The 19,105-nt window shown below is 56.9% G+C and overlaps 1 protein-coding gene across 1 annotated transcript in view; it reads right to left on the minus strand.

Annotated features, from left to right (window-relative positions):
* Prdm16 (PR/SET domain 16) overlaps positions 1 to 19,105 on the minus strand; it is a 302,219-nt gene that overhangs the window by 147,492 nt on the left and 135,622 nt on the right. The window contains exon 3 of the mRNA XM_042701904.1: positions 3,371 to 3,418. Within this exon, the coding sequence (XP_042557838.1) occupies positions 3,371 to 3,418 (48 nt within the window). The remainder of the gene's footprint in view (positions 1 to 3,370; positions 3,419 to 19,105) is intronic.

Below are 19,105 nucleotides of genomic sequence, written 5' to 3' on the forward strand. Positions count from 1 at the left end.
CCGGCAAAGGCATGGAGGCTTGGGAACTGGACGCGGGGCTCAGGACCTTGTACTGGAGCTGAAGCTGGGCTGCGGGCATCATGGTATGGGGTCAGTGATGGGGGGGGTGGAGGGGGACACAAGGGATGAGCCAGAAGGGGACCATACAGGAACACTTAGGACCAGAGGGGACAGAGAACGCAGACCTAGTAGACTAGAGAGAAGGGGGGAGGTGGGGTGGGGAGAGGGGAGGCTAGAGAAGATGTCCAGACACAGGGCACAAAGGGCCTAGAAGTGAAGGGATGGGATTGGTGGGGGGGGGGGGAGGGGGGGGGAGGGGGAGCCCCGCCCCTTTGGGGGCGTGGTTTTACCAAGTGTAGCAGTTCCAGGGCTACAAGCAGCTTCCGCATTGCCACCCTGAGGGACCTAGGCTCCATCACCTTTAAACTTGGAATAGATGATCTTGGCACTTAGACTCTATAGCAGTGACCGCCCTCCCCCGCCCCCGGAAAACGTGGCTTTTCTGCCTGGCAGACCCTAGTAGAATGAATGAAGTCTGTTACATTTCATCCCTAAGAGGGACTAAACCAAGCTCAGAGACTTGCTGAAACAGCCCAGGGGGTTAACCAGCCCCCGGCCCCTGCCCACTCTGCCCATCTCATTTGTATTGCAAGTAGTATGTACGTGTTAGGATGACCCAAACTGTAAAACCAGTGAATTGGGAAGCCACTGAATTCATCTCTTAGATGGCACTCTTGTGCAAGAAGTTACATCAGCTATAAACAATGCGATATTCCCACATGTTCCCATGACCCCAGGCAGCATTTCTGTTTGCCAGGTGGGACCTTCCATCTGGAAAGAACTGGATGAGGCGGTGTCCCCTGCCTTGGGTCCCACTGTGTGACAACCCCTCCCCCACCCGCTCTGGCTTCTCCGATCATCCCAACAGTGTGATGCTGGGCAACCTCGAATCTCCTCAGTGCTACCAACGCCCAGGTTCAGCTGGGGCTGAGAAACTGTGTGCTGCAGTGGGCAGAGAAGCAAAGTCGACGATGCGGACGGCGATGGGGGGTGAGGAAGCCCGCCCCCAGCCCCACAACGACCCCCGTGGGGCAGTGAGCAGCTCACAGCTGGTCGCCTGCCGGCATCCCATCAGTGCCAATATGCTCGGGCTGCTTGGGGGTCCCGGTGACCCTCGGGGGCTTCACAAGGGCATGAAGCTGAGTGAATGCCATCTCCCCGGCCCCACGGCCACCCCACCTCACCCGGGAGTGGTCCTCGGCGGCCCCCCACCTGCTCAGCCACGAGCAGCCTCTAGATAACCCAGGGCCACATCAGACACGGCCACGGCCCCTCAGGCGGAGCTCACGCAGTGCCACCGGAGGAGCCCCACAGGGAGGGCAGCCACGTTGATCCTCATCCAGCCAGAAACATCCAGACCTCACCTCTCCACCATCCCTGAGGTTTAAACTCGACTTCTGACCTCCGGCCTTGACCCTAGTTCTCATGGCCCACGCGGCATGCACTTACGCATCTTCCCCGCCCCTCCCACCCGCTCTCACACCACATCTGAGAGACACATCAAGTAAACAAGGTTGTCTGGCCAAGTGTCCCACAGCCTGGCTCGGGGCGTGTGCGTGTGTGTGTGTGTGTGTCTCTGTGTGTGTGTGTGTGTGTGTGTGAGCACCACTCCAGAGGGGAAGGAGATTGGAGTTGAATACAGGTTGTTTGTTTGTTTGTTTCCAGGAAATGAAAGCAACTGCAGTGATTTGAAACACAGAAGCGCTGCTTCGTGTCTCTTGCTTTCCTATGTCCTTTGAGAAAATATAAACTCATTCAAAGAGGCAGGAAGGGAGAAAGAGGGGAAGAGCCATGATATGATCAGATGAAGGAAGGAAGGAAGGAAAGAAGGAAGGAAGGAAGGAAGGAAGGAAGGAAGGAAGGAAGGAAGGAAGGAAGGAGGGAGGGAGGGAGGGAGGGAAGGAAGGAGGGAGGGAAGGAGGGAGGGAAGGAAGGCCTGCCTCAAGCGTCCCTTGGCAGTGGGGATTGAGAACAGACACCTATCTCCCTACACAAGAATTCTAGAGATTGCACGGGGACAGGGACAGGGACTACGGGTCAGAGGTCCTACAAGAGGCCACTGCAGAGCCAAAACATGCTGCTATCCCCATGTCCTCCCAAACCCACACCCGGGGCTGGACCCGGGAGAAGGGACAGGCCCCACCCCTTTGCAGCAAGCTCGGCCAACACACTGGCCTGGCCTAGAATGTTCGGCACAGATCAGAAGCTCAGGCCACGTCTCACATGAAGTCAGCAGGGTACCTCCACCCACAGGAAGTACCAGGTAAGGGGTAAGAAGAGTCAGGTGGCAGCTGAGCCACCCACTGGGGATCCAGCCTCCCAGCAGCTTGGTTTACACAGTGACTGGGACCTGCTGTCTTTTGATTTGGAGACACACTGCCCAGAAAGAGGACATTACTTATTTGACTGGAAAATCCTAAACACGAGATCAACTGTATTTGTGAGTGTGTGCATCTGTCCCTGTGTATTTGCATGTGTCTGCACACACACAGGAAGCCCAGGGCTCTGCCCGGTGAGCGGGTGCAATGCTTTGGAACTGATTTGGGAGCAAGCCCTTCTCCCTGCTGTCTGGGCTGCAGTGTGTGTGTGTGTGTGTGTGTGTGTGTGTGTGTGTGTGTGTGTGTGTGTGTGTGTGTGTGTGTGTGTGTGTGTGTGTGTGTGTGTGTGTGTGTGTGTGTGTGTGTGTGTGTGTGTGTGTGTGTGTGTGTGTGTGTCTCCGTGGGTATCCTCCTTCAGGGACATGTGTATTTTCTCTTTGCATAGATCTCTCTCAGCGTCTTTGGGGGCTTGTGTTTGTCGACTAGCTATTATCCATCATCAACCAGCAAGCAAAGTAGCAGCTAATGCCCAGCTGACATTCTTTCTTTCACCTAATGGTTTGCTTATTTAAAGCGATGCTTGAACCCTCTTTGCAAGCTCTGAGTACAGCAAAGGCTTTGTTGACTCTCAGACAATTGTGTCCACCCCCATATTCTTTTCACGTGAGTATCTAGAGACGCTAGCTAAATCAACATCACCTGCCTTGATGTAGTTTCTATGTGTCTGCGTGGCCTGAAGCATTCCCACGGGCCCAGAGTTCTCAAGAATTGGGATGGCACCACCTCACCTGCTTCTCAAAATCACAAGCGCCCCGCCCGTCACCCCTGAACCGCAGTCTAGTGCAGCGACCGGCGGGCCCTGCATTGCTCGGGGCCTCGGAGCGCAACAAAATCCACACCTCTGGCAGCCTAGGGGCACCTAGAATCTCACAGGTGCCCCAGCAGGTGTCTGAAAAGGCGCAGGGGAGAAGACAGAGGACCAGCGGGCCTACCTTTTTGATGCAGCCCTCCTGGGACGAGACCTCTGTGTCAGCCAGCATCTGTTGCAAAACAAGTTTGAAAAGGGGCCAGTCAGTAAGGACAACATGCCAGCCCGGAGCGCAGTGGGCTGCCCACCGTAGGGACAGGTCAGAATGTCCTCTGCCAGGAGACCTTGCTGCTCCATGCTACAAAACCAGGAGCTCTGTTGATGAGCAGCTCCTTTATTGTAGCAGAGTGCTCCTGACCCCGCCCCCCGCCCCCCCGCCATTTGCTGAGGACTGGAAGTGTCCTCCAGGGCTGTCTCCTAACACTGCCCCAAGCCCCGTTTCGCAGATGGAGCCACCCTGCCTAGCTCTTCAGAAGCTGTGTGGGGACCCGCATGTGGGTCTCTACAGGCGTGCTGTATGTGTGCTGCCAAATAACTCCACAGCACTCGGGGAGACTCAGAAGCGGGGGACAGACTGGCCAGCAAATGTGCTTGGCCTGTGTTTGTGCAGCCCGGGGCAGGTGGGGGGGAGGCGGGGATGGTTGGGAGTCCGCCCTCCCTCTGGGACTTCCAGTCTGGCTTGGGAGGCAGAGTTCAGGGGAGTCACAGGTGTGTCCCAGGAGAGTGGACCAGGTGGCAGGAGGAAGGCAGGGGGCACCACAGCATTCTGACATTCTGTCTCTGGGAAGAGGTTCTAGAAGGACCGTCTCTCTCCCTGGCACTCAGGTGAAAGCAGAGGCTGTGGTGGGCATCACAGGAGTGCGCTGGCACCGGTGAGCCGTCCACCCAGCTCTGGACAGCACAGGACCCGCTCCTCCTTCTGCAGAGGATGAGGCTGACAGTGAGGAGAGCGTGTGGCGAGCCGGGCCTTCCTCCCTCCCCGGAGCGCCTTCCACGAGCTTTCCTTGGCTCCATTCTGGACGGTTGTGGCATTTCGCCCGGCATCTCCTCTTAAAAACCACCAAGCTCCACTCCAGAGGGTGGCAGGTCAGCGACCAGCCCAGAGTGCTAAAGCTAAGCAAACTGACAAATTAGCTGCAGAAATTGGACTTTTCCCTTCTGGGTTGGAAGTGTGGCACATAGACTCACATACATAAATTGTAATGTCGCTTTCAGAAGAACAGAAACCAAGATTGAAACTAATACTTGAAAAAAAATAAAATGAGAAGTCATGGCGAATCCAAGAGTTTTCCCTTCCCCTTCAAATTATGCCATGATGGACCGCAGTGGCTACAGCAGGTGGACGAGGAGACCTGAATGTGGCCCTCCGGACGTGGCTCCCCAAATGTGGCCCTCCCGACGTGGCTTATTTGCCTAGCTTAGCTGTAATATCAGGAAGTCAGCCCTCCAAATGGTGCGAATACTAACCGACTGGAGAGTTTACATTTCTTTTCATTAATACCAAACCTGTGGTCTGGAAAGGAGCTATAAGCAAAAGAGGAGAAAGAGCCGGGCGCCGGTGGCTCACACCTGTCATCCTAGCTACTCAGAACAAGGTCTGAGGATCACAGTTCAAAGCCATCCTGGGCAGGAAAGTCATGAGACTCTTAACTCCAGTAAACCATCAAAAAGCCAGAAGTAGAGCTGTGGCTCAAGTGGTAGAACACTAACCTTGAGCTAAAAAGCTCAGGGACAGTGCCCTGGCCCTGAGTTCAAGCCCCAGGACTGGCACAGGAAGAGGAGGAGGAGGAAGAGGAGGAGGAGGAGGAGGAGGAAGAAGAAGAAGGTGGAGGAGGAGGAGGAAGAGGAGGAAGAAGAAGAAGGAAGAGGAGGAGGAGGAGGAAAAGGGGGAGGAGGAGGAAAGGAAGGAAGGAAGGTAGGAAGGAAGGAAGGAAGGAAGGAAGGAAGGAAGGAAGGAAGGAAGGAAGGAAGGAAGGAAAAGGAAAGAAAAGGAAAATAAGGAGAGAGAAGAAGATGAGGAGGAGGAGACCGAAGGGGAAGAGGAAGAGGAGAGGGAGGGAAAGGAGGAGGAGGAGCAGGAGGAACAAGAGGAGGAAGTGGACAGAGATGGCTGCGTGGAGATGGAGGCTGAGCCAGGAGCCACACAGTCACAAACCAGAGGCCCTGGCACCAGCACCTAGAGGGGGTAGGACAGGAGGGTTCTTCCCTAGAGCGCTTATGGAGCTGTGCCTGGCTGTACTTGGACTTCAGACGTGTGCTGCTGTGCTGGGTACATCACTGAAGGTGACGAGCCTTGGCTGGAGCCCCAGCCAGGCCTAGGGCTTCGGTGCCTGCACAGGCTCCTTCAGCACACAGACACCTGCTCTTTGGCAGGGCTGCCACGCGCCTGCTGGCACACGTGTACTGTCCTGGATCCCTGCTGGCACACATGTACCGTCCTGGAGCCCCGGGTGCTGGGTGTTGGCCAGGAGAAAGCACTCGGTGGCCTCTGGTTGGATGTTTACAGTGTGGCTCCTTCCAATCAGAGTTGGACAGGTGGGACCCGCAGTGCTGCAGGCCCACAGCCGTAGGGTCCATGGTCAGAACCCTTGGGGTGTCCACGAGGCCACCCGCGGCCTCTGTGCTGGCCTCTGGGCCCTGGCTTCCTTGGGATTGGGTTGCTCAGCTGGGTTTCGGGATGTGGGTTGTCAGGCAGGGGAGTGAACCACAGAGGGACGGGGAGGAGTATGGTCCGGCTTCCTCCATCAAATGACGCTGGGCAGGAGGGGACACGGGGTCCACCGGCCACTCTGGGGAGGCTGAGCCTGGACTGTGCAGAGGGAAGCAGCCTCCGGCAAGGGCAGGTTGCAGCCCTGTTCTGGAGCTGCCCACCCCTGCTTAATGGCTGCCTTGGCAGGTATGAATACCATTAACTCGGCCTCCTCACCGGCGGCTGACCTCGGGTGGAGAAACCGCCGGGCGCTCCCTCGGCCTCTGGGCCTTGGCTTCCTCCCCAGCCCAGCCGCTGCTTTACTGAAAACCCTCTTTCTTCCGCAGCCTGGCCTCGGCACATGCAGCTGGCCCGTTCACTGCTGGCGGCGAGGGCCGCACTTGCGGCTCCGTCTCCGCACCCCGGCAGAAGTATTAGGTGTGTTTTGATTGAGCATTTTAGCCAAAAAAGCGAGGTTGACCTCCAGCATTTAGCTTCTCTGTGGAGTACCAGTGCCAGGGGTTAGCTGAGTGGGGTTGGTCAAAACATCTTTTTCAACTCTTAAAATAAATACGCTGTTCTCCAAGGAGTCAGTGAAGAGCAGACATACACTCTTACACAGAGACACATGCACGTGCAGACACATACACACCATCCACAAACACACCCATGTACACACATGCATGCACGCAAATACACACAAGTGTACACAGACACACGCATAAGAAACACCCATGCATACACATCAGCATACACATGTGCACACACATGCATGTGTGCACACACGGGCTCATATTCTCATAGCTCTGTGACTCTGGCCCCCTCCGCCCCGGGGGCGGGGGCGGGGGGGGGGCTGGATTTCTGTTTCATGTCACGAATAGATTGCAAAAGGATTCCTCTCTTCACAAAAATCTCAGTAAAGATTTGAGAGCAGCCCTACTGGAGGAAACACAGACTAGTTCTGGTCATGAGCCAGGAAAACCAGAGAGATGTGGACAGAGGCCAGTGTGTGTGTCTGCCCAGGATGGCCTGTGGTAGACATGTCTACCATGCTGTCCTGTCCCATGGGGTTCCCAGAGCTCTGATGTATCCACCTTTCGTTCCTGGCCTTTGGGCTTAACTCTGTAACCTATATATCTTCTGTGCCCATTTCTGAAAGTTTCTTTGCATCCAAAGTCACATATGTGAGCTTAGAACCTGTGGGAAGCTGATTCCAAGGCCTTCTCTGTGGGCAGGTGCTGAGGGCCGCTGTAAGAGGCAGGGTTGATGGAGCCCCCTCACCACGCAGCCTGTGCTGGTCTGAGCATCACTTGCTGACCCATGGCAAGCTCAGCAGGAGAAGGCAGCCAACCTAGGGCAGCGCAGGTGACCCGCCCCTGGTCAGTGGGATTGGCTTCCATGTGGTCTGCCCTTCCATGAGGATTTTACACCCAGCGGGCAGAGCCCTGGCTGCAGGATGACTGAACCTCACGTTTCAAATTCAGCCCCCCAGGCTGCCAGTGCCCCTCCTCTTTGGGAAGATGGAATGAGTAAGGAGTAGCTCTCATCCTTAAATGTCCTTATCTGTCGACGTCCTAAATTGTTGCCAATTTGCCTGGGGTCAATATTGCATGAGAATCTTAGCACCGGGGTGAACTGGGGCTTCAGCCAAAGGTCATCTTGGGGTGGGGGCTGGAGGTTCTGTCATGGGCATCTGGGATGCCAGCTCTCATTTCTCATACCAGCCCTGCCTGGGGCAGGGGCCAGCAGCACCCCCTATTCCAGACAGGAAACAGAAGCCAGGGCAGTTGATGGCACAGGGTAAAGGTCAGGCTGCTGCTAAGCACGGGACCACGTTCAAGTCTGGGCCTCCAGCTCTGCACTTGGGCTCTGGAGGGTCACAGGCCGCTGGACGGAGGCATGGACAGAAAGTAGCCTCGTCCCTCTTATCTGAAGGCTGACCATACCTGGCCCTGGCCAGGCCTGCCCCAGGAGAAGGGCGCTGCCCACGGTGGGCAGGAGTGCCGGCTGGAGCTCGGCAGGGCTGGGCTGGGTGGCCGTCCACCCGCAGCCCCAGCAGGAACCTCGCGAGGCACCGAGTCCCCTGACCAGAGCTGGCTCCCGGAGCAAAGGCTCCAGCGGTGTTGACACAAACTCTTGAGCTCTCAACTGGGAGCCGGGTCATATTTATTTATTTTCTGCATTTAAAAAAAAAATCAGCTTGGCTATGTTTGAGCTTCAGAAATGATTTTTTTTTAAAAGAGCGGTGGACACCGTTTTTTAGCTTTTTATACCTAAACAGATACTTCTCAGTTCTTTCAAGTGTGAGCTGCCCAATGAACGGGGCTCTCTGCTCTCCTAAGAAAAATATTTACACAGCAGAGTCGGTGCAGCCAGGGACCAGCTCTGCAGCGGCTCCCAGCTGTTTACACGCTCAGCCCCTCCCCTCCCCCACCCTGCCCACCTCAGACTCCAGAGCCGGGGGTCCTCCACGGAGAACCCCATGAGACGGAGGACCAGCCCCGGGTGAATGCATTCATTCACCCATTTTACCTTCTAAAGCCTCTTTGTTTGGCTGACCAGAGACCCCAGGCAGCGCGGCCTCCAGGACCTGGAGAACAGCTGTAGGTGCGGCCTGCTTTCCCCAGATGCCACCCGTGGCACCAGGCGCCCCATGGAAGTGTGTGGGCGTCACCTCTCCTGGCCAGTCTGAGCTGCGCCAGGGCCTCTGCCCGACTCTCGTGGCAAGGGCTCACTCACGAAAGGCTGGCAGACTTCAGTCCCATGCCCAAAGGCTTCTCCTCAGAACTGGGCTTGCCCTGCCCTGCCTGGCCAGCATGGCCACGCAGACCCAGAGCTGGGCATGGCTTCCCTGACTTCTGTGTTCCAAGAACACCGTGTCCACGGGTGGCTCTCCACCTAGGAGTGCCGTCCTCTGCCAGATCCACTGCCCAGAGCCTGCAGCCACTGCCTGCAGGATGGATGGATGGATGGATGGATGGATGGATGGATGGATGCACACATGCATCTCCAGGCTGCAGTCTCTATTCTGGGTGCACACCCCTTCCCATCCTCGTATCACTGAGCACCTTGCCGTCTACCCTGCCTCATAGACAGCGCCCCGAAGACATTGAAGGAACACCAAGACGGCACACACCAGCCTTTATAGGGTGGGGGCAGAAACAATAGCGTCACATAACATAAAGGGAGGGGAAGTAGTGGGGAGGGAGCAGGACGCCTCCCCCCCCCCCCGCAGGGCTGTATGGGGGTGAGGGGGGTTACAGGGAGCCAACAAGGCTGGAGCAGAGACCAAGTAGCCTCCCCGAAACACAGAGAGTGCTTTTGAACAACACTGAGGTGCAGCCGGGGCCTGACGCTGGGCCTGACGGGTAGATGGCCGAGGCGTGGGGCAGAGAGGACCTGGGAGGACCGGTGGCTTGGAGAACTCTCTGGTCCCTGGGTGGTTCCGGCTGGCAGGTTTGCTAGAGGAGTGGGTGTGTGTGTGGGCCCTGACCAGCCCTGCCAGGGGTCACCGCTCCCTGTATTCAGAACCTGTCTGGCTTTCCCAGCAGCGGAGGGAGAGGCTGCCAGGTGTGCGAGGGGGCCACAGGCAGGGCACGCCGCACACTGGTGAGAACATGGCTCCCGTCTATGTATAAGGCTCAGAACGCGTACCGGAAGGAGAGCTGTGTTAGATCCTCTCTACAGAGAAGGAAGATGCTCAGAGAGGTGAAGACACCTTTACTACATCTGCACAGAAGTCTAGGTGGACCTGGGGCTCAGGCTGAAATGGTGGGTCCTCCAAACAACCAAGGTGGGGAGCAAGCCTGAACAGCCACTTCGTGGGGGGTGAGGCCCAGCCTTGGCCTCTGACCCCAGGCCACCCAGCATCTCCCAGAGCAACCCTGCACCTCTCTGATAAAGGACCCAGACAAAGAAAAAGACTGTGGCTCTAGGTGTACTAGCCTTGCTCCTGACTCAGCACCACCCCATTGGCCAGACACACACCCAGCCTGGGAGGTTGGCACGGTCATCATCCCTGCCCCAGAAGTCAGTGAGACCCCTGGAGAAGGGTACTGCTGTGTGTCTCTGCCGTACTGCTCCCTTCCTGACCACCCAGCCTCTCCTGGGCTTCCCCCTCTGCTCCCAGGGGTGTGGGAAATCTGCGGAGGAGGTAACCTTGTCCTGACCTTGACTGGGCCCTCCAGTGTGGCAGAATGGGGACTGCAGCTAGGCTCACCTGCTCTTAGGATCTGAGAGGGCATTGCAAGGATTCCTGCTGTCTCTAGATGCCCCAACCCCAGGCTGCACCTGAGACAGAGGAGCACCTGCAGGCCTGCTAGCTAGCTCCGCCCAGCTCCGCCCATCCCTCAGCCCTGTGGCCCCGCCCACCCGAGGCAGAATTCAGTTCCAAACCAGAGAGTGTGGCTCAGCCTGGGGGGAAAGGGGGCACCCCATCCTGCCACCCAGTGCATTCTGGGTCTCAACTCCTCCAGTTGCTGGTCAGATCTTGCAAGACAGGAATCTAGTATCAGCTCGGCTCAGGCATTGCTCGGAAGATCAGGCTTCCAGAGCCCCCAGCCCCTGTCATCTTGGCTTCACAGAGCCTTTTTCTCAGAGATGGGGGAGCACCACCGAGTGCCGGCCAGTGCAGTGGCCCTGGAAGGGGCAGCTGGCAGGAGTAAATGCCCTGATAGGGGCTGGGACAGGCGTCAGGGGCCCCGCGGGCTTCTTATTGCAGGCGGGGGTGTCGAGGGTCCCGCTAGGCCCTCAGCAGACCTCCTCCTCCTCCTCCTGAAGACTGATGTCCCCGAGGAAGCGCATGCTAATCATAAGAGCAGATGAACACGTGACCCTCTGGATCAATGGCTCCTGACAGGCCGTCACTCTCAGTATCAGAGGAAGTGCTCATGAGTCTGACAGCCTCCCCCAGACAGTGCTGGGGAGGGGGAGCTCTGCAGAGGGCTTGGCTCTGGGTCAGGATGCAGTGCGTCCTGTGAAGGAACCGGGCTCTGGAGGGAGCTGCCCAGAACGGGGAATAACCAAGGGGCCTCTGCAGGCACCAGGCCCCACCACCTGGCTCAGCGGCCACAGGACAGACGAACCACTCCTGTTATCGAGTGAGAGGCTGAATGAGTGGAAGGCAGCCTTGACCCTTGACCCCACTGACTCCCTACTCCTCCCTCCCCTTCCTGCCTTTCTCTACCTGCTCTTACCAACCCTGACATAGGAGAATCAAGGCAGGAGAGCACAGGAATCCTCTTGGCTGGGTTGCCGTCTGAGGGGAGGGAGGCAGACCCCCAAAGGTAGAGAGGGAGCAGACCCCGGAGGCTCCGTTCCCACAACAGGCACTGCCCTGAGCACCAATCAGATCTCCAGGATGCCAGGATAAATTCGGCTGTAAGCAGTGGAGACAGGTCCAGCCCAGCACCAGCCTTGGCTGGGGGCTGCAGCCGTGCGGGACCTGCGGATGGGTCTGGACTCCGGCGGCCACCCTGCGGGGCCCCGGGCAGCTCTGCAGTGCCATGCCATGTTCCAGCCATGTCACCAAGGGACCACTGATGGCAGAAAGCTCTGGGAACTCCCTGCAGATGAAGTGAGGAATGTGGACACAGTGCACCCAGGGAACCATCCCCACAGATGCTCATAATCTCCAAAGCTTCATCAGCCCGGTTTTGGGCTCAGGACACTTAAAGATGGCCTGTCCTCTCGTGGGGTGTTAGCCATTCCCTACAGAAACCTCGTGAGGGCGAGGTGCGGTGGCCTGACCTGCCCAGGACAAATGCGGTCTTACGCTGTTCACAGCTAGTGTCTAAAACAGTAAGCAGTTCGGGGGTGGTAGAATGTTCTTACCAGTTCTAAGAGGTCAGCATTTATAAAAACGGACACGGATACTTTTTGTGGCCTAGAACAAATAGACAAATATTCCCTTCTTCCCTTCCTATTTTCCTCCTTCCTTCTCTTAAATTTCCTCCCTCCCTCTTTCTCTCTCCTTTTCCCCTTCCTTCCCTCTCTCCCTTCTTTCCTCTTCCTCCTTCCTCTTTTCCCCCTCCGTGCTCTCCCAATGAGGCTGGGCTCAGGCTCTCATCCATGCCGGACACACCACTCAGAACAGAACAAGCCTTCTTTGTGTCAGTCACACACAAGTCCCCCAGTTGCTTGACCCAGCCCCGAGCTCCGTCCATTGCAAACCCAGATTCACATCTGAAATGTGCCCTTGCAGCCCCCGCGTGGCTTCTGAAAGCTCCAGTGTACCTCCCTCTCCCACTCACGGCCACTGAGCAGCCACCTGCCATCCCTGCTCAGGAAGGGGCACCCTGGGCGTCCTCCATGGCAGCCCAGCAGGACCACCACAGCCCCGTGAACCCTGAACCCCACTGCTTCCCAGGGGGGCCTTTCTGTCCGTGTGGGGAAGGTAAATCACTGTGTCGATGATTGGCTCTATAGGAACATTTGTCTTTCATTCCCAACCCTTTTTAGTTATAGAAATAACCTTGCTATCGATAGGATTATATTAATGTGCTTCAGCCTGACCCCGTTTATTGATAACTTGTTTGTTAGGGTGATCTTTAATAAACATAAGTGGATAAAAAGGGGACATAGATCTCCTGGTGACAGCATCTTTGTCACACACAAATTTGACAGCGTCTTTGTCACACACATTTGAGAGTCCTGAGACATGAGGTCTCAACTCCCAGGATTTGGCTCTTCTGGGGTGCTATGAGAGATAAACCCTCTTATTGGGGTTTGGAGCACCTCCTCACATTCCAAACAGGAAGGAGTTTTACACCCCTTAAATACAGCAGGTGGCAGCTTCTGGGGACAAGGAGCCGGCATCTGGATGTGGGCAGCCCGGCTGCACAGTCCCCTCCTGTCCTGCACCACAGGGCCCTTTACCACCGCGCCCCCTCCTCACACAGCAACACTCGGAACCACTTTGCTTTTGCGCGCTGCAACACCGTGAGCGAGCCAAAACGACGAATGTGTCTACTCCTGGATGTAGCAGAGTAACAGTGTAGCCAAGCCGCCATGACGTCACTCTCCTCAACGCCCTCCGCAAACCCACAGCATCCTTCCCCGGCCCCAGACAATGCTGACGCTCAGAGACACGGAGCCATTTGTCCAACACGGCACAGCCCACTCTGCGAGGCATGTGCTGAGCCAATGTATTTGGCCTCTGCAAAACCAGTTAAATCAGAAGAAGCAGGAGGGTGGGTGGGGGGGGGGGGGACAAAAGAAGCTGGGCTTTCTCTCTCACAAATGATCTGCTAGAAGGAGACAAGGCAGCAGAGTAAGCCCCGAAGGGGCTGGGGTTTGGCCACAGCTGTGGTGCTAACTTGAGACTCCTGTGCACGCGGGGGGGGGGGGCGGGGGGGGGGTGGGGGGAGGCAGAGAGCCGACAAACAAGACCGCACACTTTCCTAAAGGGATGGACCCGTAGAACAGCTGTGCCGAGGAATTACACGGTGATCTGAGACTGTTGGAGAATTCCAGAAGGCCCACCCCCAATCCAAGAGGGGGGATGAGAGGGGCGGTGGGCAGCACGACCTCAGGACCACTCTACCTCTGTTTCCTAAGCAGACCCACGCATCCCACTTCTGCCGTTGTAGGTACGAGTTCAGCAGCAGGTGGCAAGTTCAGGGCTCAGCATGCTGGACACGCTGCAGAGCTCCGCAGGGCAGCCTGGCCTGGCCTGGCCTGGCTCCAACTTCATGGCCATCTGCCCTCAAGGATGCTTGGGGTTTCCAGAGCAATGCCATGATCTAGTCAGCCTCTGCTCAGCGGGCCTCTCGGAGCTTGCAGAGGCTGCACGGTAGGGCAAGGAACTCTGGCTGAAGGTCTTCCCACCCCGAAGCTGGACACATCTCCACATCTGGACAGTGCTGGCCAGCCCAGCAGTCGCAAGCTCTTGCCTTGGGATGGGATGAGAAGCGTTGGCACGTGACTATGCTGATGAAGACGATGAAAGTGAAGCAAACGGCAGCCAGGCCCTACCCGTCAGTCCTGTTTTGAAACTTGGAAGAATGTCTCCAAAGATAGGCCTACTGTTCCTGGGACTGCCAGGGCCCGCAGACCAGCAGCCCCTGCGGGCTTTAACCTACACCCCCAGATCCAGCCCAGCAGACAACCTGGTGCCTCAACTCCTGGTAGAGGTCAGGAGCTCTACTGCCCCATGGCCTAACCCATGCCACAGCTGGTTTGGGTATGGGTTGTGGCTTTTACCTTTTTGTTGTTGTTGTAGGGCTTAAACTCAAGGCTGAGGTGCCTATCCCTTCGTTTTGATGCTCCACCGCTTAAACCACCCCTCTACTTTGGGCCTTTTGCTTGTTAGTTGAGGATAAGCATCTCATGGACTTTCCTGTCCAGGCTGACTTCCAGCCACTGCGCACACACTGTTGTCCACGCACCACAGTCCACGTACACCACCATCTACACACCACCATTCACGTACCACGATCCACACACCATCTACACACCTCCATCCACACACCACCATCCACACACCTCCATCCACACACCACCATCCACACACCACCATCCACACACCACCATCTACACACCTCCATCCACACACCATCCACACACCATCTACACACCTCCATCCACACACCACCTCCACACACCACCATCTACACACCATCATCCACACACCTCCATCCACACACCACCATCCACATACCATCCACACACCACCATCCACACACCATCCACACACCACCATCCACATACCATCCACACACCATCCACACACCATCTACACAGCTCCATCCACACACCACCATCCACACACCTCCATCCACACACCACCATCCACACACCACCATCTACACACCACCATTCACGTACCACCATCCACACACCATCTACACACCTCCATCCACACACCACCATCCACACACCTCCATCCACACACCTCCATCCACACACCATCCACACACCATCATCTACACACCATCCACACACCATCCACACACCATATACACACCTCCATCCACACACCACCATCCACACACCACCATTCACGTACCACCATCCACACACCATCTACACACCTCCATCCACACACCACCATCCACACACCTCCATCCACACACCACCATCCAGACACCATCCACACACCACCATCTACACACCATCCACACACCATCCACACGCCTCCATCCACACACCACCATCCACACACCATCCACACACCATCCACACACCACCATCTACACACCACCTCCACACACCTCCATCTACACACCACCATTCACATACCACCATCCACACACCATATACACACCTCCATCCACACACCACCATCCACACACCTCCATCCAAACGACTCCATCCACACGCCACCATCCACACACCATCCACCCACCACCATCCACATACCATCCACACACCACCATCCACACACCACCATCCACACACCATCCACACACCACCATCCACACACCATCCACACACCACCATCTACACACAACCATCTACACACCATCCCCACACCACCATCCACACACCATCCACACACCACCATCCACACACCACCATCCACACACCATCCACACACCACCATCCACACACCATCCCCACACCACCATCCACATACCATCCACACACCACCATCCACACACCATCCACACACCACCATCCACACACCACCATCCAATCACCACCATCCACACACCATCCACATACCACCATCCACACACCACCATCCACACACCTCCATCTACACACCACCATCCACACACCATCCACATACCACCATCTACCACCATCCATCCACCACCATCCACACACCACCATCTACACACCATCCACACACCACCATCCACACACCATCCACATACCACCATCCATCCACCACCATCTATCCACCACCATCCACACACCACCATCCACACACCACCATCCATCTACTACTGTCCAAACACCGCCATCCATACACCGCCATCCACACTCCACCGTTTCAGGCATGCACCACCAGTACCTGGATGGTCTTTACTTTTTTAAAGGTCTTTAAAAAAATAAGCAAAGAAGAGCATGGCCTTTGATAGTGATGTGCGGACAGCAGCTCATGGTGGGCGGTGCATGGACAGCGGTATGTGGGCAGCGGTGCATGGATGGCGGTATGTGAGAGTGGTGCATGGACAGCGGTATGTGGGCAGTGGTGTGTGGACAGCGGTATGTGGGCAGAGGTGTGTGGATGGTGGTATGTGGGCAGCGGTGCATGGATGGTGGTATGTGGGCAGTGGTGTGTGGATGGTGGTGTGTGGATGGTGGTGTGTAGATGGTGGTATGTAGATGGTGGTGCATGGATGGTGGTGCATAGATGGCAGTATGTAGATGGTGGTGTGTGGATGGTGGTATGTGTAGATGGTGGTGTGTGGATGGTGTGTGGACGGTGGTATGTGGATGGTGTGTAGATGGTGGTGTGTGGATGGTGGTGTGTGGATGGTGGTGTGTGGATGGTGTGTCGATGGTGGTGTGTGGATGGTGGTGCATGGATGGTGGTAGATGGTGGTATGTGGATGGTGTGTGGATGGTGGTGTGTAGATGGAGGTGTGTGGATGGTGGTGGATGGATGGTGGTATGTGGATGGTGTGTGGATGGTGGTGTGTGGATGGATGGTGTGTGGATGGTGGTGTGTGGATGATGGTGTGTGGATGGTGTGTGGATGGATGGTGTGTGGAGGTGTGTGAACGGTGGTGTGTGGAGGTGGTTGTGAACAGTAATGTGTGGACAGCAATGTGTGGACAGCTGTGTGTGGACAGGGCCCACAGCAGATGCACCATTACTCAAAGGAGAGAAGAGATGGAATTACTCAGGTCAGTTCAGCTGCGATGTGAAATCAGCCCGGGCTTCCCTGGCTGGTCTACGGGAACGTGGCGGCTCCTCTCCCGGGGCCCATTGTCCACAGTGCTACCAATGCTAAGTGGCAAAGGCAAAACTCCCAGCATGTGTAACACCAAGTGCCGGGGCAGGGGGTAGAGGGAAGCAGGCGGGGCAGTAGCGGCAGGCAGGCAGGGCTGCCGGACACGGGCGGTACCGCTCTGCCCATCTGGAACCTGTGAGGCCCATTCTCAGCCTCGGCCTCCAGCAAGGAGGCAACGGCAGGAAACTGGAAGCAGTTGACACAGCTCTCCGCTTCCTGTAGTTCCTTCCTTTTTTTCCCAACAAGAGGAAGCAAAACACTGGTCCAAGACAAGTGTCTCAGAGCCCTGTGGCTCCTCTGGGAAGGGCAGAGCCCCTCCCTCCCCAGGCAGCTCTGGCGTCTGAGAGGCAGGAGCTCAGTGGGCTTCTGGCCTAGGCGGTCAGATTCAGGAGGCTGCCGTATGCAGGCTGCAGGGAAGACATGGTGGCACTTGAGAATCTGGAACGTTCTTGCCGCTCTCACGTGGAGAACGACGTGGGATGTCAGGGGTAGCAGGTGTTATGGTGTAGATCTGTCCCTTCGAGACCCCAGCTGCAGAGCTCACTGGGGGTCCTGACATGGTCTCCGGGGATTCCAATCATGTGAGGGGTCCAGGGACAGCCGCAGGGGCCACGCATCCTGCCCAGGCCACAGCAAGGGCATCTAGACAAACCAGACGCCACAGCCCTTGCACGGCGTCCTCGCGGATGTGCGGACTGGGGCTTCCTCTCAGTGTCACCTTTCCCTGCTTCCTGATGTGTGGCTCCCTACTCTGAGGAACATTCTGGAAGCCCAGGTGGCTGCACCTCCTCCCTCCAGGCTGTTCACTGCCCACTGCCTCAGGGACACGGACACACACACATGTGCACGCGCGTGTGCACTTATGCTGGCTGACTTCCCTTTTTCTCGTTCTGAGACTCCCCCCACTCCCCGCTTTCCTCTCTCTTCTCCCCTCTCCCCTGCTTTGTCGGCAGCTGCCAGAGTCTTGGGACGAGTGGCTCCATTCCAAGACCTTGATGCGGGCGAGGTGGCTGGGTGGGACTGTGCTCCAGCCTGCGGGGAGAAGCCTGAGAGGAGAGGCAGGGGACCCGACACTCACGTCCTGCAGCTGTTGGCCAACAGGGCAAGATCCCCATCCAGGGGAAGAGACAGAGCATGTGTCCCTGGCCATGGGGGACACCAGCAGTGTGCATGCCCCATGCCCAACTCCCAGGCTCTGAGACTTCATCTGCACTGAACACATCTGCGGGGGGGGGGGGGGGAGGAGGTGGGAGGGGAGGGGAGAGGAAAGGAAGGAAGGAGAGGGGGAGGAGGGGAGGGGAGGGAAAGGGAGAGGAGAGGAGAGGCTCAATCCTGGAGAGCCAGGTTTGGAGTGAAGGTAGAAGAGCAAAGAGAATGCCAGTGGCTAAGACACAGAAGTTGCTTCTAGGCTAGACTGTTGGGTGAGGGTCTGGAGGTTGCCGGGCAATATGGACCCTTGGGGCCTGAGGTGGTCCCCGCTGGCCAGCCTCCCCTCCCGTCCTCAGGATGCAGGACGGGAGTGATCATCGCCTTTGGCTCCCGCTGGGGTCTACCTGGGACTTGTCTCTCAGTCGACGTCCCTCCTCCCAGGGGCTGGCCTAGAGACCCTTTTGGCCCCAGGGTGCTCCTCAGATTGGTACAACACAGCCTGTCCTCCTCACGACCTCCATCTTCTGTCTGCTTGGATTTAATGGTGGCCATTACAGGCACTCCTTGACTGACGCCCCCATCGACCGCGAGCTGACCCACTGTCCACCACAACCCAGCAGCCCAGCGAGCTGCAGGGGTCGGCTGCTTCCCAGTGACCGTGAGACCATGTGGCTTTCTGGGGGCCGTGGTTACCTCACACTGTAAGAGAGGATCACAGTGCAGACCTCCAGCCCAGGGGAAGACCAAGCCCAGATTCCAAGTCCAGCCTCTCCTGAATGCACATTGCTTTTGCATCTGTGTAAAGGCAGAATTTTGAAGCCAAACCGCCACTATGTTGGGCAACTATCTGTGCTTAACAGAGTGGCATCCTTAGGCGCTGCCCGGGGAAGCGGAAGCAGAGCCTGGGGGTGCTCTCCCCTCCCTGCCTCACACCTGAGCATTCTTTGATTAACATTGACCTTCCCTACATCCCTTGCCGCTGCCTGCCAGCTTCTCTCCCCAGAAGACACTCCGTGCTTTCCCAGGGCTTCCCCCTGAGGGACGGAGACTTGTATCTGGCCAGATCTTCCCTGGTGACTGTTGAGACCCTGCAAAGTACGTCTGAGGTTCCCGTT

This window comes from Dipodomys spectabilis, unplaced genomic scaffold (genome assembly GCF_019054845.1).
Source record: "Dipodomys spectabilis isolate Male_0828 unplaced genomic scaffold, ASM1905484v1 ptg000299l, whole genome shotgun sequence".
In the NCBI taxonomy this organism is placed as follows: Eukaryota; Metazoa; Chordata; class Mammalia; order Rodentia; family Heteromyidae; genus Dipodomys; species Dipodomys spectabilis.